General features: G+C 26.4%; 1 protein-coding gene across 5 annotated transcripts in view; it reads right to left on the bottom strand.

The window, feature by feature from the left end:
- The window catches only part of LOC107451509 (dyslexia-associated protein KIAA0319-like protein), a 118,797-nt gene that overhangs the window by 13,649 nt on the left and 83,529 nt on the right, over nucleotides 1–21,619 (bottom strand). For all 5 annotated transcript variants that reach the window (XM_016067634.3, XM_016067636.3, XM_016067638.4 and 2 more), the window contains 4 exons: nucleotides 12,104–12,252; nucleotides 4,270–4,421; nucleotides 2,063–2,272; nucleotides 1,160–1,254 (listed from right to left, as the gene is read on the bottom strand). In XM_016067634.3, coding sequence (XP_015923120.2) covers nucleotides 1,160–1,254; nucleotides 2,063–2,272; nucleotides 4,270–4,421; nucleotides 12,104–12,252 — 606 coding nt within the window. The remainder of the gene's footprint in view (nucleotides 1–1,159; nucleotides 1,255–2,062; nucleotides 2,273–4,269; nucleotides 4,422–12,103; nucleotides 12,253–21,619) is intronic.

The following is a 21,619-nucleotide window of genomic DNA, read 5'->3' as shown; positions in this document are numbered from 1 at the left end:
GGATGAGCAAAATAATTTCCAAATAAACTGAAATTATATTGATAATTTTGTGATACATGAATTATTTACAGATTTTTTGATGAATGACAGTAAAACAAAACATGTGCAAAAGCATAGACTCGACTGTGGAAGTCACTACACCTTACTTTATGGTAAGTATCTGTTACAAGAACTTGAATATGAGCAAAATATTATAAAAGTTTCAGCTTCATATTAATATATTCAGTGAAATTGACCAATTGAGTGCTATACAGCAGAAATTAATGAACAATATATTGATTTAAGGCATTCCTTTTTACATCAAAAACATATATATGTTGTAGTTGAGTAATTGTATATTTCTATGAATGTCTGTATTTTGTAGGTTCACAAATGATTAACTAATTGTGCATAGCTATATATATGTTTTATATCTATCTAAGTTTGTTTTAAAGGAAATAATAATGATACACTAACAGTAAATCATAGTGCATCTATGCATGTATCATAAAGAACTTCATATCAGTGAATAAAATGTTTATTACTTAATTTTAGTACAAAAATCCTGTAATTATTGTATTGAATGCATTTTAATTATGTTTGTATAACATCCATTGTATATGCATCAGCTGGAGGTTATCTCTGCTAACTCTTCCTGTTGGGGAGAGAGGGGATCTTGAAATAAGAAACCATTTTCCCCCCTCTGAGGTACTTTTTTTTTCTTTCTGTGACATCTTTTCTACCATTATTATAGATAATGCCAAGCCTACAAATCTTCAATTGAAGTGATAAGTTAGTGAGATATTGTAGTTGAAATGTAAACACCCTACAAGTAGGTTGTTCGCGTTAACCTTTTTTTTTGTTTGTTTGGATACTGATCCACTGGATAACTATTTTTGTTATTGGAATGTTCTTTTCAACAAGTTTATTATGTTTTGAAAAATAATTGTTTTAATTTTAGGGGACTTGTGACTCATTTTCACAAGCCTTATTCAAGCTAAAGATTGTTTTTGGATAATACAGCAAATCTACTTTCAGCAAGGCACTCCGCTTTATATTAGCAAAATCTTCCAGCCAGTTCAATTAGCTTGATCAGTCAGTACAAAAAAAACTTTTGAATGATCAAAAATGCATTTAAGTGTTACTTATAATTTTAGATATTTAAACATTCTTCACTTACCTTCTAGAATGGCGGTCTGAATCTAACTTTATTAAATTAACTTTAATAGGATCTGCTTCATGCAATAATATTTCAAGTTGCCGCAATAAAGTATCCTGTAATAGAGATTGATTAATTAGATTTAAATTAGATTTGAAACAAATTATGATTTTGAGCTAAATATTATTGTATCTTGAAATAAAAATATGAATATAAACCTACAGGCTCTTAAAAAAGTTCATTTGATGAATAAACAATTTCATGGACATTAAAATTTTTAATCGGTTTTAAATATTTAATTTCTTCTTTCAAGAAAAAAAACATGATATTCAAAGACAATATTTAAGTAATAAATTATTTTAATAAATTCTTTTGAAAGTGTTAGATAGTTTAGAGAATAGTATCCTATTACCAGATAAGATAAAGTTTAAATTTATTAGACAAATTTTACAGAGCCAACTGGACCACCATACCAAAACTGGGCTCAGTTTTCTTGGGCTCTTGGGCAAGAGCCCTCCCCCCCAGAGCCCAAGAAAACTGAGATGAGCACAGCAGGCCTTGGCTTTCAATGTGCTGTCGTGCCACGGAATTCAGTTCTTTTTTTTTTTCAAATTCTTTTAAAGAGTTTAAAGCATCGCATTAAAGTCACTCTAAATGTTTTGATTATTAACAAACTTTTTAAAGTTTCTATCAAGCTGAAAACTACAAACTCAAGATAAAATTAGCATTGTTTTGCATTTCTGCTATTGTAAGTCAAAAAATTTATGAACATTCAAAATTATTTTTTCAAGATATCATTAAAGTGCTTAAAAACAATTTATAAACTTCTCAATAGATGGTAAAATTACATTTATATTTCGATTATTTGACAATTTCAAGCAATAAAACCACTATGGGAATTTAAATCATTGAGCATTAAATTACCTCTTGCTCTTGTGTGAAACTTTTGATATCAGCATTTACCATTAGTTCAACATGATCCAGGAGAGTTTTAGAAGGTTTTACTATAAGAGAAGCTGTATCAGATGATGATGCACCCTGAAGATCAGACACAGTGAGACGAAAAAGGTATCGACCAGCTATCAAGCCACTAAGCTTCAAAACAGCTGTTTCATCAGAATCCTCAATTACTGACTAAAATAATTAAGTGACCAATAGAAAATTTTAATTAATGAGAACATGAATTTTATATAAATATAAATAGAGATTTCAATTTTATTCTATAAACTACTCCAATTATAAAAGATTATAACAGAGATCAAATAAACAAAATAAAGAGATAATATTTTCAACATTTGTATTATGTAGTTCTATTTAAAGGTCCTGGAAAAACACAAAGTGGAATTCTCTCATTTCCAGAATATCAAATCAGATACTTTTAATATGTAATTAAATATCTTTTTAGCTAGAAAGTATTTAAAAATAGCCCCTTTTCATCATATTACATTACATAAATTCATATTATATAAACAACCTTCTTTGCTAACCAAATATGCTATATTTTCAAACAGATAAATAAGTACAGAAAGGAATATTAAAAAAATTTCAATACACTAAAAAATGTGCATTTCTTAAAATTTGAAATAAATATGTCGGAGAGAGGGGGCTATTGAAGACAAATGGAATATTTCTGTTATTTATCACTCCAAAAAAAAAATCTCTGCTAACTAGGGCAAATTAGGATAACTATATTATGTTTATGGTGATCTATTATATAGTTTATGGTTATCTTAATTTACTCCACTTGTGGAGGCGACATTACTTGGTCGTTTTTTGGGACTTTCGTCAAATTTATATAGCTTTCTAGCCTCGCAATTTATGTTCCAATTTTTTCAACATTTTGTCCAACTTAGAGGTTCAGGAATCAATGCGTGTTAAAAAAATATGTTCGTCAGAGAAAGTACGTTTTTGTGTCTGATTTCATAACTTAATTAATAGTTAGCACTGATTAATTAACATATTTAAAGTCAATACTTAAATATGACCATTGAGATTGACACTTAGTACATGAACAACCGATCATTAGAACAAGAGTTATTCTAGGTGATATCTTTTTTATTTTGCGCACTCTACCACAATAATAAAAACTATAATTTATAGAAATAAGAAAAAACAGAACTTTTTAATTCTCAAAGTAAAACTTTAAACCTGAAAGTATCATTTTTAATAATACCAAATTTTTCAACAAAAAAAAAATTGGGAAAGAAAAGAGAAAAAATAAATAAAAAGGTAATTTTAGGGAAAATGACTCAAACATAAAATTGTCAATCAAAAACACTTTTAAAAATGCAGCATCTCAATAACAGCTGCGATAAAAACAAAGATTTATAAAGAAAAGGAAATAAATTGTCCTTAATTCTTAAAACTAAAAATCTCATTTTCTTCATATTACCACATTTTCAAGCAAAAGTGACGACAAAACGAGAATTGAATAAAAATGTCTAACAGAAACACTTTTAAAATAATGCCACTCTAGAATAAAAATACTGATGCTAACAATAACTTTTAATTCGGAAAATCTGCTGAAAATTAATTTTCAAAGTTCATTGGATTTTCAAAGAATGTGGTGAAGATAAGAAAAAAATTCATCAAGAATTCAAAAAAAGTTTTAAGAATTCTTTGCTATAATATAAATGCCCAGAAAAAATGTACTTTTAAGAAAAAGAGAGGAAAAAATGATCTCAAAAAATGCAAAACCGTAACAAAAATATTAATAAAATATAATAATAATATAATAAATAATTTTAATAAAATATGACTGTGAGCAGGGATTTTGTTAGAAATTCAGATATTTGGAACACCATGAAACGGGGGGGGGGGGGGGGGGGGATTCCATTTTAAAAATTAGATTTTTCGGCGACCTAAGTCCATAACTTTCCATGATTATTTTTAAAAAAATAGTTAAAATCCTGACATTTCATGACAAATTTTGTTCAATATCGAAATTCATGACTTTTCAGGTGCGCAGATACCCTGACCATATGAATTTGCCCTAAGCTGAAACATTCAGAAAAGCAATAATGAATACAAAACTCAGCATGGAAAGTTCTAGAAAAATATTAATAAATTTTGTTAAATAAATAAAATGCAATTTTAATAATATTCTTATAAAAATATGAATTTTCACTCACTCCAGCTGCAAGAGAAGATGCATCTCTAGTCCACTGATATTTGACAATGCCATAATCATCAGAGGAAGCAGTGCCATTCATAACAACAACATCACAAGGCAGGTAAATAGTTTTGTCTCCACCACCATTAGCTCTAGGAGGTAAATTTTCAGCTAGAAAAATAGTTATCCTTTTGTCTATCAATTTTAATTAGATACTTTTAAAACAATTGCACAGATACGAACTGGAAAAAAAAGTTTGAAAAAGGATCAAATATGAGTTTTTTAATCTCATTCTTGCAGTTCGCTATTTCATAATTTTTTGGTCTGATTTAAACAACTTATGAAATAATCTTATGTTACTCTTATGAAATAATTTAATTTTCTTGGGAATTGCTACGCACATTGAACCATTAACCTGCTCAAACACTTTTATAAGGTTGGGAAGCTATAGCTACAAACATTATTAATATTGCTCCTAGAATGGCTTTCAATATAGGACAAAGATTCATTTCTATCTAGAAGCAATATTACAAAGGGTAGATAACCCAAAATTTTAAATCTATAAGAGCAAAGATAGACCTGAATCATGATACATTAGTTAAAGCCATTCACCAATATGAAAAAATTTAGGCATCCTAATATTTACCCAACATTATATATAAATCATTTATTCTGATCGATAATCTGAAAAAGCAAAGTTTTTAGAACTGTTTGAAATGAGACGCGAATGAAACAATTAGCATCTTAACTCTTTTTACATTTTTGAAGATAATTTCATTTATCCATTAAGAAATGTGACCAAATGTAGTTTTATTTTATTCGTTAGGCTTTTTTTATTTCTATTTTTTCTTTTTTTTCCTTCGAGTCATATCTATTACATTCATATAAAAATTAAATATGAATATTCTTACTGACAAAAATTATATCTTAAAAAGTCACATTATGAGATAAACTTAAATTCCAAACATGGTTTATTAGAGAAAAATTCATTAAGTTAAATGATAATTGTTTAATCATTCTTGATTTGCACTTTATTTTTTGAATATTCCATTTTATTTTTTCATTTAAAAAAAGAAGATTCAGAAGAGTAGGGCAAATTCTGTAGTTAGTACTTATAAAATTATATAAGTATGACAGTTGCTGTATCTAATTCTAATCAATCTTTCGTTATTTTTATTCTCTAATAAAAATAACGAAATAAATAAATGAGTCTGCTATTTTTCATTACACTTTACAATAATTCACATGTCTACTTGCTTAGGAAAATATAATTCAAACAACCTTAAAACTAAGTTTCCAAATATTTGGTCTTAGAATTTCTATCACGGTATGCATTTTATGCAAAATGCTTCATATTGTATTCAATGCTACATTGCTCAGCTATGATAAGCTAATATTCAATTTCACTATTCAGAAAACTGCCGAAGCAAAACATGTTTTGAAAAAAAATATTGCATTTACTGTTTGAGATGAATGTTTAATTTTGCATAAAAAAAAACTGAAGAAAAAATAAGAAATGTACAGGAAAATGTTTCTGTGAAAACTAATAACACTGAGGAAACAAATTTCTCTGTTGCATGAGATTTTTGAACAAATGTTGGGTATTTTCTGGTGGCTAATTTCAAATCTGCAATCGGTTTATCACTAGAAGTTACAGTATTTACATAATTTAATAATATATTAATACCAAAGATTTTTCAAAATTTACTTGAGTGAATACTAAGTGTCTCCACTTCTCTGCTACACAGGGAGTGGTTGGATAAAGGCAATAATAATTTTCAGTTTAGGATGCAATGCGTTGTTTGTCTTAAGTGCCATTTTCAAAGGGGCAGACACGTTTATATGTATATAAACCTATACAAACATTCTTTATAAGCTTGTACAGCGTGCAAAATAAAAAATGGACCACCATGAATAACTTTTGATCTAATGATCGAATCCTCATATTCTAGGATTCCATCATAATAGTTTGAGGGGATGATCTCAAGTATATTAATTAATTAGTGCAGACGATATTTTAAGTTACAAAAAAAAACAGACACGAAAACAAACTTTCTCTGAATAAACATACCTTTTCTCAACAGATTAATGTTTCTAATACCCAAAATATAGGGGGTAGCCACAATCTGGAAAATATGATCCCCATAGGTCAGGAGAGTGATCCAAAGTTTGGAAACCTTAATGTCAATTTCACTTTTTGCAAATTTCACTATATCTTAAGATATTTTTAAGCAATTTGAAACATTTTTGCACACAATTATAAAATTTGCTTACCCAAAGATAATTCCTTGCAAAAAACAAATTTTAGCAAATATTTATTTTTAATTCATTAAATCCCTAATGGCCGAAAAAATTTGGAATCGTAAGCAGGGGTAATTGTGAGCCCAAGTCAAAATTCCGGAAAATTTCTTGAGTAAGAAAAAAAAAATTTAAATCGAAAAATTAGAAAAAAAATTTAAACAAGGTTTTTCTCTTTTTCTCAATACTTCTTAGTTTACTTAAAATATATTCAAAATTTTACACATACCTATACCATTTACACATACCAATGATGACTAGGAGAAGTAATTGAAATTTACAAATAAGTCTTTCTTCATTGAGTTTATGATTATAATAACTATTTACTGATAAAAAAAATGAATATTAATCTTGACTATAAGCTTATAAAGTACCTGGCTCTCCCTTACAAGCAAATAAAATAAACTGAGTTTTTAAGTTCCACCTTTGAAAATTTGATTTCCGGAAACCTTTGTGATCAATGATTTTTTTAAACATCTTAACATTCGATCTCCGGAAACTTCCGGATCACAGTTAGCGAAAAATCCGGAAATCCGGATTTTTCCCGGAGCACAATCAGCCCTGCGTAAGAAAATGAAATTTTTTACATTATTTTAAAATATGTAAATTAACATGACAAAATACAAAATTTGAGCAAATCAAGAAGTTTGTGAAGTTGAATTCTAAAAATGTCACATATTTAAAATTCAGTTTTTCAGGAGCTAGTCAATCAATTTTGCTCAAATTTTGAATTTTACCATGCAAAATTAAATACTTCAAAAATACAGTACAGAACCTCTTATCTGGAGATCTGAAAATCAGAACAAAATTCCATAAACTCTCCCATCCTTTTTTTTTTAAAAAAATGTTTTTTTCCTCATAACATTTTAGGATTTTTCTTTCTTTTTCAAAAGATGTTTACTTTACCATCATTTTAGAAATAATCATTAGTTCCCCACACTGTCAAAGTAAGTAAGAGTCTTGTACTAAATATCATCAATCATTCCCTTCCTCATCCCCTACATAGTGGTTTCTTTGCAATCATAGCTGAAGAAGGGGTGACTCATTGAACACCTGTTTTCTTATCATCTGGCCCTTAAGGAGCTGGAGTCATTACTATGAACTTTTCACAATAGGAGTCATCACGTCTGTTGATTGCTTAGTCCAGGAGAGTTAAAACAAATAATTTTATTTGTCTTCTTTGATTCTTAGAAATCTCTTAAAATACTCCCTACAGGTAATGCAGAACTCCTAATTTTCCTATTATATCTATACCTCTTCTTTATTTTTCTGCTATTTTCTACTTTTTTTTAATTTTTTTAAAAGTTCTGACATTTCTGCTATTCTCCCTTTTAATATAGTGACAGCAATGAAATAATGATTCAAGGTCAAGTATTGCAACTGCACCTGTTCTTCTATTCATTAATTTTCAATGGGGTGTGAGGAGGGGGCAGAATATGGTAGAAAATAAATTCTTCTTATTGTCAGCTTTTGTGTGGGCTTGCCAATGTTTAACTGGAGTGGAGGAGAAATAAAATCAGCTTAATGAGGAATAAGATTGTGCTACATGTGCTTTTTCTTCAGATTTCGATTAATGTTTTAGCAACATGTTGAAACCCAAGTTAAACTCTTCAAGATAGTAATTACGTGCCAGAATCACGGCATTGTCGCAGAACGTTCCAAAGTTTTTAATTTCTTTTCTGCAGAAATTTTTGCAAGATTTTTTTTCCATCCAGAATTATATTCAAACGATGTATTTCTAATGCATAGGAGGGGAAAGACATGTGCGCGATTTTTCTCTTCTGATTTGAGAATAATAAAAAATATTGAAGTAAAAATTGTGTTTTTCTTCTCTCCAGAAATTTTTGAGATTCTTTTTTTTTCATCCGAAAGTATACTCAAACGATATCTTTTTCGCGTATAGGAAAAGAAACGCTCGCGATTTTTCTCTTCTCATTTGAGAAAAATGAAGTAAAAAATTGTGTTTCTTCTTTTCTCCAGAAATTTTTGAAGGATTCTTATCTTTTCCCCATCTAGAATTATATTTAAACGATGTCTCTCTCGCGTACAGGAGGGGAAGAAAATGCTCACGATTTTTCTCTTCTCATTTGAGAATAATAAAGAACAATAAAGTAAAAATTTTTGTTTTTCTTTTCCTCAGAAATTTTCGAAAGAAATTGATTTTCCCATCCAGAATTCAAACGTTGTCTTCCTCATGCAGAGGGGAAAAAATGCTCGTTTTCCACTTTCATTTGTTAATAATGAAATAAAAAATGGAGTGGATGGTTTTGGGTCCTGACGCAGACAACAACGAAGCAGAAGAAAGCGGCGAGGAATATGGAGCCCACCCTTTTTCCATCTTACCCTTTCTGTTCATTTTATATGAAGCCTGTACATATTTTTATTTCATTATTTTTTTTTCCTTCTTATCTTATTAAACTTATGTGTATTACTTTATCGTCTTTTCTTCGTTATAAAATTATTTCTAAAAAAAATTTTTTTTTAGTTGGGTTTGACAATAAAAAAAACTGCTTTTTGTAGCGATTCAGAAAACCAGAAAAATCAGTTATTCGGAATAGATGATAGTCCCGATCGTTCCGGATAATTGGTTCTCTACTGTAATATTCTTTTCACAGAATTCTTCCCGTATATGGTGTGCTGTCCACAACATCAATTGTTTTGAATGTCTGTGGCACAATGACAATGACCACTATGGGACTTTTAACTTTATAAGACTATTGTCTTTACTATTTAAATTTTGCTGACTACTGTTTAAAATTTGTTGCTAAAAATGAGTAAAAAGCAATAATTATATAATAAAAAGTAATATTTATATATATTTAATACTAAGGTTACACAATAACTAATGCCTTAAAGGGTCAATAATATCGGCATATAATAATTTAAAGTCGAATTTTTTTTCGAAAAATATGAAAAGTTTATGAACTTTTTCTTAATATATATGAATTTTCTTTTTTAAAAATGTGGTGAAAAATTTACATAATCAACTTCATATTTAAATAATAGTTTGAAAACATATATATTTAGCTGAAAAAAAAAGTAAAACAATGTAGAAAAGATTTTTTCTCTCCATAATTTCATTTGAAAGTTTAAGTAAATATGTTTCATAATTGTACATTTTGTAATTTTAATTTTCAGTACGAACATTTACTGATTTACCAGGATATTTTTTTGCATATTTAGAGTAGTAAGTTAATTATTCATTTTATTGATTGATATATTTAATTCAATTGATTTCGTCTATTACTAAGTGCACACAACTTAAATTAAACAGACAAGATAATCATGCAGTGAATTGCGTAATTGCTGCTAAATTGAGTTAATTTTAATATGTTATATCGCTTTTGCTTTAAATATTGTAAGATGCTGTTGCTTACGGGTGAAAATCTAAAACAATATACGTAAGATAGAGAGTAAAAAAATATTTCATTCAAATTGCCCTTGCGGATGCCGAAAATTGTCTTCGATGAGTTAGTGTGAAAAACTTGAAAATACTCGATAAGCAACTTAAATAAGCGCCACATTCACAAAGTTTCATTTTATTTTCCAAAATATAATTGTATTAATATGAAATTTAATGGTCGATTCAATTTATTTCCTGCATTTTACAGATTATATATTAATGAAGAAAAAACAAATAAATCATATTCTATGTTCTCTGAATTTCAAGATTTTTCCATGGCTAACCAGAGGCAATGAAACAGACAGCAAGCCTTTTTTTCATTTTTAAAATTCTTCATCTTCGAAATGCAAATACTTTTCCAATAAATTGTCATTTTAAAAATCCTCTGAGTTTTTTTCAATTTTTTCGTAATTTATATTTAGTTTTTTCTTCTTCTTATTTTAAACAATATATAACTATTGATAATAAAAAATATCTGGCTTGAAACTATTAAAACTTACCACTTGTAATCACTTAAAAAAATGCATAAAAAAACAATGAAAAAAATAACTTATAAATATATTTTATTCTCAATAAATCAAAAATCAATTTCATTTGAAGAATTAAAATTATATGGTGGAGGGAAATGCTATTTTTTATAGCTTTATTCTAGATTATAGATGATATTATTATAGATGAATTTTTACTTGTTTTTCTTCAAAACAGCCCAATTCTTGGAAAGGTCATTTACATTAAAATCGTCTACAATGCCCTTTTCAGGTGGGAGAAGTTTTAAGTTTTTTAACTGGTGATTTTTTGTGTCATGTGCAAATAACATTTTTAGTTTGCTAAATGCCTTCTCATGCTAAATGAGTTTAGTTTGTTAAATGATGGCACAAACGATTTACAGAGAGCAAACAGCCATTTAAATTTTTCTGATATATTTTTATTTGATTACATCAGACATTATCAATTTTATTGCATCAGATATTTTTTTTCTTTCAACACACTGATTATAAAGAACTTCTAATTTTGTTTAAAGCTGTGTTTTAGTGACAAAAGAATTTTGCTGAGGAAAAAGTGGCATGACATCTTTCAAATTTGGCTCAGATAAAAGTGTTGTAATCAAAGGCAGATGTATCAAGTCATATAATTATTTTCTAGATGTGATGCATTTCTCTAGGTTTTTTTTTAAGGAAATTAACAAAATGTCTAAAATTATTTTAAACTCAGATCTGCTAAATGTCTCTAAAGTTAATGATGTTTGATTTCCATTATTTAAGTAAACTTATTTTGGTTTCAGGTGAAGTTGGTGGTGTTTAATAAAATCAGCCTCTGCATCTATTCCAAAAGTTTCAGAAAACTGCTTAGCACTTGAAATTAAATCATTCATACTTTCAAAATCTGTATTATTTATTCTTTGTAAGGTGTCAATTGTGCTTTTAATCATTGTAGCTGCATCAATAATATTCAGATGCTATGTTTCTAAGATTTAACTTTAACCAATAATTTAACTTTAACCATTACACTTTTCATAAGCATAATGCCAAATAAAAATCAAATGCCATGATTTTTCTGTAAATAATATGCCGTATTTCTCGTTTTATTTTAGGGTTCAAATTTCCCTTTTCTTTTGCAATGAGTTCTAGTGTACTTACTAATATTTCATAAAATGACCAAGCCTCGATTTTACTCAAGCTGTCCATCAGATCAAACATAGATTTTTTTTTATCAGTAAAGTATTTTCATTTCATGTAACATTTATAAAGAAGTCCCAAACCGCTTAGTACTCGCAGTTAAAAAAGACGTCTAACTCTTGCATGATTAAAAACATATCTGGTATTCAAAAACTTGCATTGCAACTATGATTAAGAACTGTGTTAATACGGTGGGCTTGACATTGGATATTTGGTACTTATCAACCAAGACTTTCTGAAGCATTGCGTTGAGTGCCGTTAAAATCATTTTGCATAATATTTGTGTAATCACACGATTGAAGTGCATTTTTCAAGACAACTGATTATTTAATTTGCTAGATCCAAACAATGAAAATCTAGGCTTTTAAGGTTTTTCAAGCATTGTGGGAACCCTGTTATAAGAAAAGTTTCATAAATTAATAAAAAACACATTCAATTTTTACAAAAATAAAATGTTATAATTCTAGAATACATACTTTGTATTACAGATACATTTATAGTAGCCGAAGCATGTAAATTCTTTTCATCATATACTGTTAACATAAATTGATAATATCCAGGTATCAGCCCAGTGACTTTTGATACAGCAGTATCATCATCAACTAGAATTGCTGCTTTTGGACCACTAAAAGAGAATAATTCATAAAATATGTTAAATGAACATTGCTTAAAACAGGAACAATAGATTAAAACTATTATTCTATAAATGATCTCAAATAACACAATGTTTTTTTATGTTAACAATCAACATTAAAAAATATTTCAAGCAATCAAAATATACAATATCCTGCCTTTGTGCTAATATCCACTAAATAGAAACTTTATATAAAAAGTATGACTATAGGCACAAAATATTATTGTATTATAAAATATAGGAGCAAATTCAATAAAAATTAAATTTATTCCTTTCAATGATGACACATGAGTATTGCTCTTACCTAAAATTTTTTGTAGGTTAGAATAAGCATATTTGTTATTCTAAAACTACATGACTTTTAAATCAGACTGAGTCAGGCTTCAGTCCAAAAAGTATCATTTAATCAACTAGATTTTAACATTGCTTGAATTTTGTCTAGGGCAATTAAATGATAGCATTCACTAACACCATTTTGTTCTAGCACGTAAGTGTAAGTACACTCAGCTTTTATACCTTCCTTTACAAGAAAATCACTAAACTCCCCAACAAGCACACGACAATGTCAACTCACCAAAAATGCCATTACGGCAGGCTTTTCATCGCCGTATCGGTTCCGTTAATAAAGTGAAATCTGGGCCAAAATGAGGGCCAGTGCATGGCATTTCAGGTAAGGTTCTGGCAATCGTTAAAGGGCCGGAACTACTTTGTTGCCTCTGGTTTGCTTTGCCATTTTTGCCAGTTAAATATCGGGAAATTTTTTTCTCTCCACAGAATAAAAAGAAAATTTCCATAAAGGCTTTTATTGCACCTTTATGATGTCTTTTTTGCCTTTTTATCAAAAGCTGAATACGTTCACTGGCACACTTCTTTGCCTTGCTTGCCGTTAAACCACCTTAACTGTCGATTGATTAGAAAACGTCTATGCCGTTTTCGCACCTTTATTTCAGGTGCTTAGGCGAACTTCTTTGCCGTATTTGCCGATGTACCACCCTTAACTCACCTCAAACTCGGTTCAATAGAAAGTTTTAATGCCGCCCTTGCCGGTAACACACCTTTATTTCAGATGCTTAGGCTAACTTCTTTGCCTTACTTGCTGATATACCACTCTTAACTTACCTCACACTTGGTTGAATAGAAAACTTTAATGCCGTCCTTGCCGGTATAACACCTTCATTTTAGGTGTCTCGGCAATTGTTTTTGTCACTTACTTGCTTTTATTGGAACTTATCATAACTTTTAATTTCAAAGGCTCTTTACTGCATGTTGTTGATAACAATTCTTATTTAGGATACTTAAATTGTTTTGTCTTACTCTGCTGATATCAGAGATAGTAATTTATTGTATTTTAACTTTTTATACAGTAATAAAACAATAACTGTCATTACATGCAAAATTTTTAATGCTAGTATAAAAAGCAAAATGGTGCGAAAAATTGTTAAATTTATAATCAATTATCTGCCAATGAATCTTCTTACAAAATAAAATAGACTTTTTTTTAATTTCATTTTAATCAATTATAAGCGCAATCCCTTAAAGTAAAAGCAAAATAATTTTTTTTTAGAATTGAATGCTTAAAATTTTTTAAACATTATGAGATAGGTGAAATTAAGTACAAATGTTTATTCTAAAACAAAATACAACTCAATATATAAGTTATTTAAGTTTTGAAAATAATGCTTACATATTTAAAACCTACAACTAGCTTTTCTTGATAGAAACTTACACACTAAAGCTAATTTATCTTATAATTATAAGCTCACTTATCAAGTCATTAATTTGATTAAAATATTAGATAAACAAAATATATCTTAAATATTTTTTCAAAAAAAAAAGTGCACTCGTAAATAACACATTTATAATTTAATAATTTTAAATAAATTAAGCAAGAATTATAATAGCAATAAAATGCTTAAAGCATGAAATAAAATATGACCTTAAGAAAAGAATTTTATTTTATTTACATGCAACAAAATCAATACATCAATTCTAAATTACAATAATTATTTTTATGTATATCCAATTCCAGAAATTGTGCTTTTCAATGAATCCAGTTTTCCTGCAAAAAATAAAGCAATTTATTTTACTATACATATATTAAATGTTTACAGGAACAAAATATAAAAAAAATCATTGATTTAAATCTACTGATTTTTTAAGAGCCATTGATTAAGACAAGCTGAATTTTTTTCATAGAAATTATTAATTTAATTATAAAAATATGCTATAGAATTTAATTAATAGCTGCATTATCTTTTGTTTAAAAAAATAAGGTCTGATTTAAGTGATAATGATAGTATTTCGCCAAGATATAATAAAAGAGATATGCATGTATAAATTATTATAGTCATACATCTCTTTAATAATTACCCTTAAGAAAAGCATTGAATTAAAGAAACAGATTTGGAAAAAATCAATTACTTAAATAAACTGATTATTTAACTAGTATAAGTATAAAAACAATTTCTACTATATAATTAATAAGAACATTATTTAGGATATGTTTTACAAGTGTTTTTTTTTTCATTAATAAGGTTATTTACTAAGAAATGAGGAAAGGGATATGCAAGCAAATTATTATTTTATAAAATAGATTAGATGCCAAAGAAACACATTAAAATTATTCACATTTAATTTTTCGATTATATAAATGCAGTTCAGATAAATAGCTTATGAATATCAAGACTCATTCTACACAAGGTAACTTAAAACATTTTTTTTCAACAATGTAGTCTGACCAAAGCTAATATAATCAGCTTTAGATATCTAATTGAAAAATAGAATAACAAACTATAACATCCATTAGCAAGTTGAGCATGAAAAACATAACTATGATTCTATTTATTTAATTATTAGTTTTGTGATAAATAATTATAACCCTCTTAGTTAGAAATTTTAACCATTGTAGCTGTAATAATACTTTAAAGTAATGTTTAGTATTATTAAAACAATTCATTCGACGTCTTGAATGGTAAATGTAGAAAAAATATCTAATAAAAAAATAATTTAAATTAGATATTTTTTTTAATGATTTTCTTAAACCCTGCAAATTACTAACAATATTCACATTATATTTCATTTTATTTAATGTGACATTATATTAATAACCAAATAGCAGACACATTATACATTTATCAGTTTACTGTAAAAAATTTTTTTTTAAAAAAACGTATAATTTGCTCTAAATACAATAAGAGCAAATTTTAATGAAAAAATAACTAAATATACATTTTTTTTAATTCCAGAAACAAAGTTTGAATTATTTTTTCAATTCTATTGATAAGCAATTCGTAAAAGTTTGAGATCAATAATTAGGAAATTTTAATAGTACTGATTCATTAAAAATATTTAGTATCAATTATTTAATATTGTTTTTTCACCAATATTTATTTAAAATCTGCAATTAAATTCCCGACCTCTTTACTTTTAAGTGAGGTTTCAATAATTTTGAAACGAAAGCAAAGTAAATATATGTGTTTTAGCATTTATATTCAAAAGTAATTTTCTGTATGAACTATTAATTAAAATTATATATATATATCGGAAATACAAATCTTTCGATTATTCAAACTAATAGTTTTATGAACTGCATGAGTATTAGTAGAAAATGTGATGTTCTGAGCACAGACACATTAGAAATCTGAGCTAAAAGCTAAAATAATATGAGAATAAATTTTTTTATATCAGGAATTCAGAATTTCAGGACTACGAACTCTGATATTATTTACTCATTAATAAACTATTATTAAATTTATGCTTTATTTATAATTAAACCATTAGTATTAAAACTTAATTTTAGTATATTTTTTCATGTTATCTTTTTACTTTTTCATCAAATAATTATAATGCATCATGTAATGTGTAACAAAACACTTTTTAATTATCATTCATATAAAATATATATGATATATTGTCTTAAATATAAAAAAAAACTGTATTAAGTTCAGAACTTGATCTGATTTGAAAAATAAGTTCAGCATATCACTTTGCTGTTTAAACTAAATGTTCAATCAAATATTTTTCAAATAATTCTAAAAGAAATTAAATAAAAAATAGTGATGTTGTTTAAGATTATCAGGTCAATGGGCAATCAACTGTCATACTTTTTAGTACTTCTGAGTGAAATAAACTTAGAAATCAAATCAGAATAAGACATTTTTTCAGTTAATAGGATATTAGAAGTTAATTACATACTGAGAAACTTCTTTAAATAATGAAACAAAGGAGGAAATACATAAATTCTACTAATAAACAAAATTAAAGATATATTTAGGACTTATTTATTAACTGATTTAAAAGAGAGAACAAAAAATGAAATGATTTAAAGTCTTGTATGATAGTTTTTTTAAAACTGCTATTTAATTAAGTAAAAAAATCAGCTAGCTATTAAATCAGCTAGCTATTAAAATCTTAGCGTGGGCATTAAATTTTTAATTGTTTTCGTGTATTTCTTAAAAAAGTTTTTTTTAAGTAAAAAAATATTTCTTAAAATAATTGCTTTAATACATTTAGTGCTGGTGAAACTTATGGAAAAACTAAATGTTATAAAATATTAACATTTTCAATAAAACAAAATATTTAATTATTCATTTATGAACTTATATAGTTAGTATTTTAACAGTAAAAAATAATTTCTTTTCAAATTTTGTTTTCTAACTAGTTTAAAAAAGTAGAATGATAAAAATTTTTTTATAACAGGCAAGTAATGAGAACAGAGTAAACAAATACTGAAACATCATGTAAAATTGTTAGCACATCTTTATACCTTCAAAAAAAATTTATGCATTCATATAGCACATTTTTCATTTAATACAGAACCTAATTGAAAAATTACTTAACTCAATAAGAATGTTGTAAAACTATCAATATAGAAGCCTATATGAGTAATAAAAACACTTGTATGCTTAATTTTTAAAAAACAAGTTATTTTAATTTTTACAGTGTTACACTTCTGCTGTTATTAATAAAGACTGTGTTAGAGAAATACATAAAGTGAACTTAATTTCGATAAGCATAATTATTTTTTGCGAATCAAAAAAAAGTGATTTAATAAAAAAATATTTATACTTAAATAAAATTCATGTCACTAAGACAAAATATCGTTTCACTATGTTCTTACCTTATTTTCTGTTGTTAGCTGTTGATCGCTGGATTAGCATTTCTTGGATCTTTCATCCTGTCTTTCCATAAAAGAAAAAGAATAAATTAGAATATGATTGTAATAAAAACAGTTAAAAATCAACAAAATTAAATCTGTTTCTAACTAATTTATATTTTATAATTTATGTTAACATTTATATTAACATTTTTTTTTGATTTAAATGAAATTAATTCTGATTTAAATGAAAGAGAAGGATCATATATTAAGAGCACGGCAAATATTTTTATTTTTAGTAACTGACAATAAGTTGAATGTATGCCAACTATCTTTTTTATGCTCAATATAAATTGTATTTTAGTATAAACTACTGATGATCTTGCTTCGAAAATTATTATCATTGGAAAAGACAATGAAATTTAGTCCGGAATCGTAGAGGAATATTTGGAGGATGAGTCTAAATCTAAAGTAAATAATTAGACTTGAAATTTTAATTTATTATGCATCGTTTTTTGAAGTTGGAAAAAATATGTCAATTACTAAATGTTTAATATTTATAATAAAATTACAAAATAATAAATAATAAGTTAAATATTTTTCTAACATAATAAAGTAGTTTTTAAAACGAAAATTTGTTTTGATTCTAATTTAGAAAAAGAATAAGTTATGTATGAAAAAAATAAGATATGGGAGCCAATCAGAAATAAAAAAATAAATAAATAAAAGAAATAGTTAAATTCAAAATAAAGCTTTTTTTAGTCAGGGCTCCCGCTCAATTTTGGAAATTAAATTCTCTGATTTCTTGAGGAAAGTTTCAATCAATTTCTGGATTATATATTTCCTCTACGTAGGTATCATCATAAATATATATTTCCTTATTAAACAATTAATTAAAGTTACTTTTTTGTAGAAAATATGTCAAGTATCCACTTTCTTAAAAACAAAATTTTAAAAGGAAGACAGAACAAGTATATTTTAGAATAAACAACCACATAAAAATAGAGCGAAGCTGAAAATAATAAATTAAGTAAAAGATAAATTAGAGGAGATAAAAAATAGATTTTGCACAAAAACTGGAAAAAAGAATTAGTAAAGTAGTCATTCATTATAGATTTTATTTTTCAATAAGGACCAATTATTGAAAAGCTGATACAAAAAGCTTTATTTCATGAAGAAAAAAAATATTATATTGAAAATATAATTATACTTATAAATAAATTTGAAATAATATTCTAATTTTAATTTTGAGAAAGTTAACCCTCTTGCAGCCTACTTTTTACACGGAACAATAAAAACAGATGTATATCTTATTTATTTTGTACCTCACATTATACTTATTAACACCGTATTGTTTACAACTGAATATTTCTAGGTTTTTGGAAAGATTTTTCTATGTTTTCGCAGAAACATCATTCCCTTGACAGTTCTCAGATTTTTTTTTTATTTTCCTAAAATCAAATTCTGATGATTTTGGACTTTCTTTTTTTTCGTTAGTTATAAAAGTATTTATTAATAAGTGAATGATGCTATTCTTAAAAAAAATTGGTTTTTAAAAAATATGAATAATGTATGAATATATATTTTATGAAAATACTTATATAGATTGGAATATGCATTGTTTATTTAGAGAAGGAAGACGTAGAAGGAATTTCTTAATTTCATAATAAATTTAATCGTAAAATAAAATAAAAAATAACTAAATTAATATAAAATAACTTAATACTTAAATATAAAAATAGGAAATATTTTACCTTTACATCAATTCATCGAATGCAAAAAAAAAAAAAATTAGAATATGATATAAGTGAAAAACATTTGCGAAACGAAAAAATAAAAATTAGAAATACGGTCCGCTTAGCTTAGAACAAAAAAGGTAATATGTTGAGTATCAAAACAAATAAATTGTTTATAAGCATATACTTTTTAAAAAAATTCACTTCTTTTTAAAAAATTCACATTTCTTTGAAAATTGACATTATTTTTAAAAAAATTATTATGATTTGTTTGCCATAAAGTTGAAATCTTTTTACCCTTATTAAGAAAATGCATTATTTGAAAACATAATTCTGAAAATAGCAGCTAACAGGAGAGCATAAAATTAAGTATTCAATTAGAATATAATATTACAAAACATATTACTAAAATCTTTGCTAAAAAAATAAAAACGAATTAAATTAATTATGAAAAAATATTTAATAAATAAGTGGAAAAAAATAGAAAAAAATACATGATCTGAAGAGCAAAAGTTTATTACTTACTTGTTCTTCTGTGGAGCAATGACTCCTACTCATGGGGGAAAAAAAGACCCCTTTAGAGACAAGGGGCAACATTTATCTCCTTTTCTTAATTTTTTTTTTCGCCAAATGAGTCTTTTGGCGCATGTAAATAATCAACGACCATCTATGGTGCTGTTTTTTGTTACTTGAAAAGAATGTTTCTCAGAATTGGGGGATAAGGAAGAAAATGTGCTTCTTCCCCTCTCTTCTCCACGTTCTTTTGACTTCAAGGACTTCAAAAATACGTTTCCGGTGATTTCAAACAGTAATATGTCTCAAATTAAAATCAATTTCAACTTTGAAATACTAAAAACAATTTCTGGTGCTCATAATAAACAATAATTATGCAATCAACAAAACCTTTTATTAACCATTAACAAAAAGGAAGCTCACTTAATTAAATAATTATTGATGTCAAAACTCATTTGAGTACTTTTTTTAGAAAATGTTTTATACATATATACTTTGAAATAATGCTTACATAAATGTTTTTATTTGGGGAGCAGTAAATTAGAATCTCGTTTCTTTATAATGAACAGTAAAGCTGCCGTTATTAATCACGTTTAAGTAAAAAGACCATTTATTAGTTTTCATCCACTTTTTACATAAATAATAAAGCATTTGTCTTCAATTGAGAAAATTTATTCACATTAGCAAACTGACTGTGTATAATATAATATTAGCATTTCACATTATGAGTTCGTAAAAAATGTATCATTCCTTCTAAAAGTATTTATAAACTATTTCCCATGTTGAAAGAAAATTATTTTGTTTTTTATTTCTTTTTTTTAAATGAATGAAGACTGGGTTATTTAATTTTATACATTTACATTACAAAATAATAATTATAATTTTGATTGAAAGCTAATGATCACAAAATATAAAAGCCTCAATATCAATTGTAACAAATTCATAGTCTTGTATACAAGAATTTGAGATTACTCTATTTCCAACTAAATACTTATTTCATTTAACTGCTTCATAAGAATAATGATGTCCTTTTAATTTTTTTACGGATGATATTTAGATTACAAAATTCTATTTAGCTATGCAGGTTTATTTTCTCCATGGTGTTAAAATTAACGATTTTTAATTTATTTAACAGAAAAACTTGTTTAACGTTATGTTAACTTTATTTTATTTGCGTTTAATGCAACGACATTGATTTTAGAAATTCATTATTAGTTTGCACGCAGTTTTTAAATATACATAGAAATTTTTTAAAGTAATGACAGTTTTTATTTTGCTATTATTTGCATAACTATAACTTGTAAGAAAAGTTATTATTTTTTATTTTATCATTTGAAACTTTATTCAATGCATAATTCGAAACAGCCTTTCCATTTTCTGTTTAAAAATCTTTTCATTCATAAAAAAATAAAAATTAGGAGGCTTTGCCTTTTTCTTACTCCGCTCACCAACCCCCATAATTGCTTATCATTCATCATCGATTTTTTCTTTATTTTCTTAAACGGCAATATTTTTCACAAAACACCAAACATTTTATTTCAAAATATACAAGTATTGTAGCTTTATGTAAGAAAATTTTGTTAATAGTAATGAAATAGAGGATTTAATAAATTTGAAAAATAATTATCCATACTTGAAAAAAATATCTAACTTAAGGAATACAGATTGTGTAACTCAATGAGAAAAAATAACGATAAGTAATTTTACATGTTAACGAAATTTATTAAAGCTTAAACAGAGAACTGTTTTAATCATTATTTATTTAGCTTATAGTTTTTAAAAATGTCAAAATAAATATTAAGAGTGATATCAGGCAACACACAAATCTCTCTCTCTCTTTCGCTACTTTTGATTGACAACAACTTCAGCGCGAGCTTGTAAATTTAAGATCTCATGAGGAAAAAATGAATTTTCTACAACAATTGAGAAATAGTCAATATTTGAAACAAACAAACTTGAAGAAAGACATCGCGAATGAGTATTAAATTTGCAATAGCTTTCGGACAAATTGGAA

Source organism: Parasteatoda tepidariorum, chromosome X1 (genome assembly GCF_043381705.1).
Source record: "Parasteatoda tepidariorum isolate YZ-2023 chromosome X1, CAS_Ptep_4.0, whole genome shotgun sequence".
Taxonomy (NCBI): domain Eukaryota; kingdom Metazoa; phylum Arthropoda; class Arachnida; order Araneae; family Theridiidae; genus Parasteatoda; species Parasteatoda tepidariorum.
This window is presented reverse-complemented; position numbering and strand designations above follow the sequence as displayed.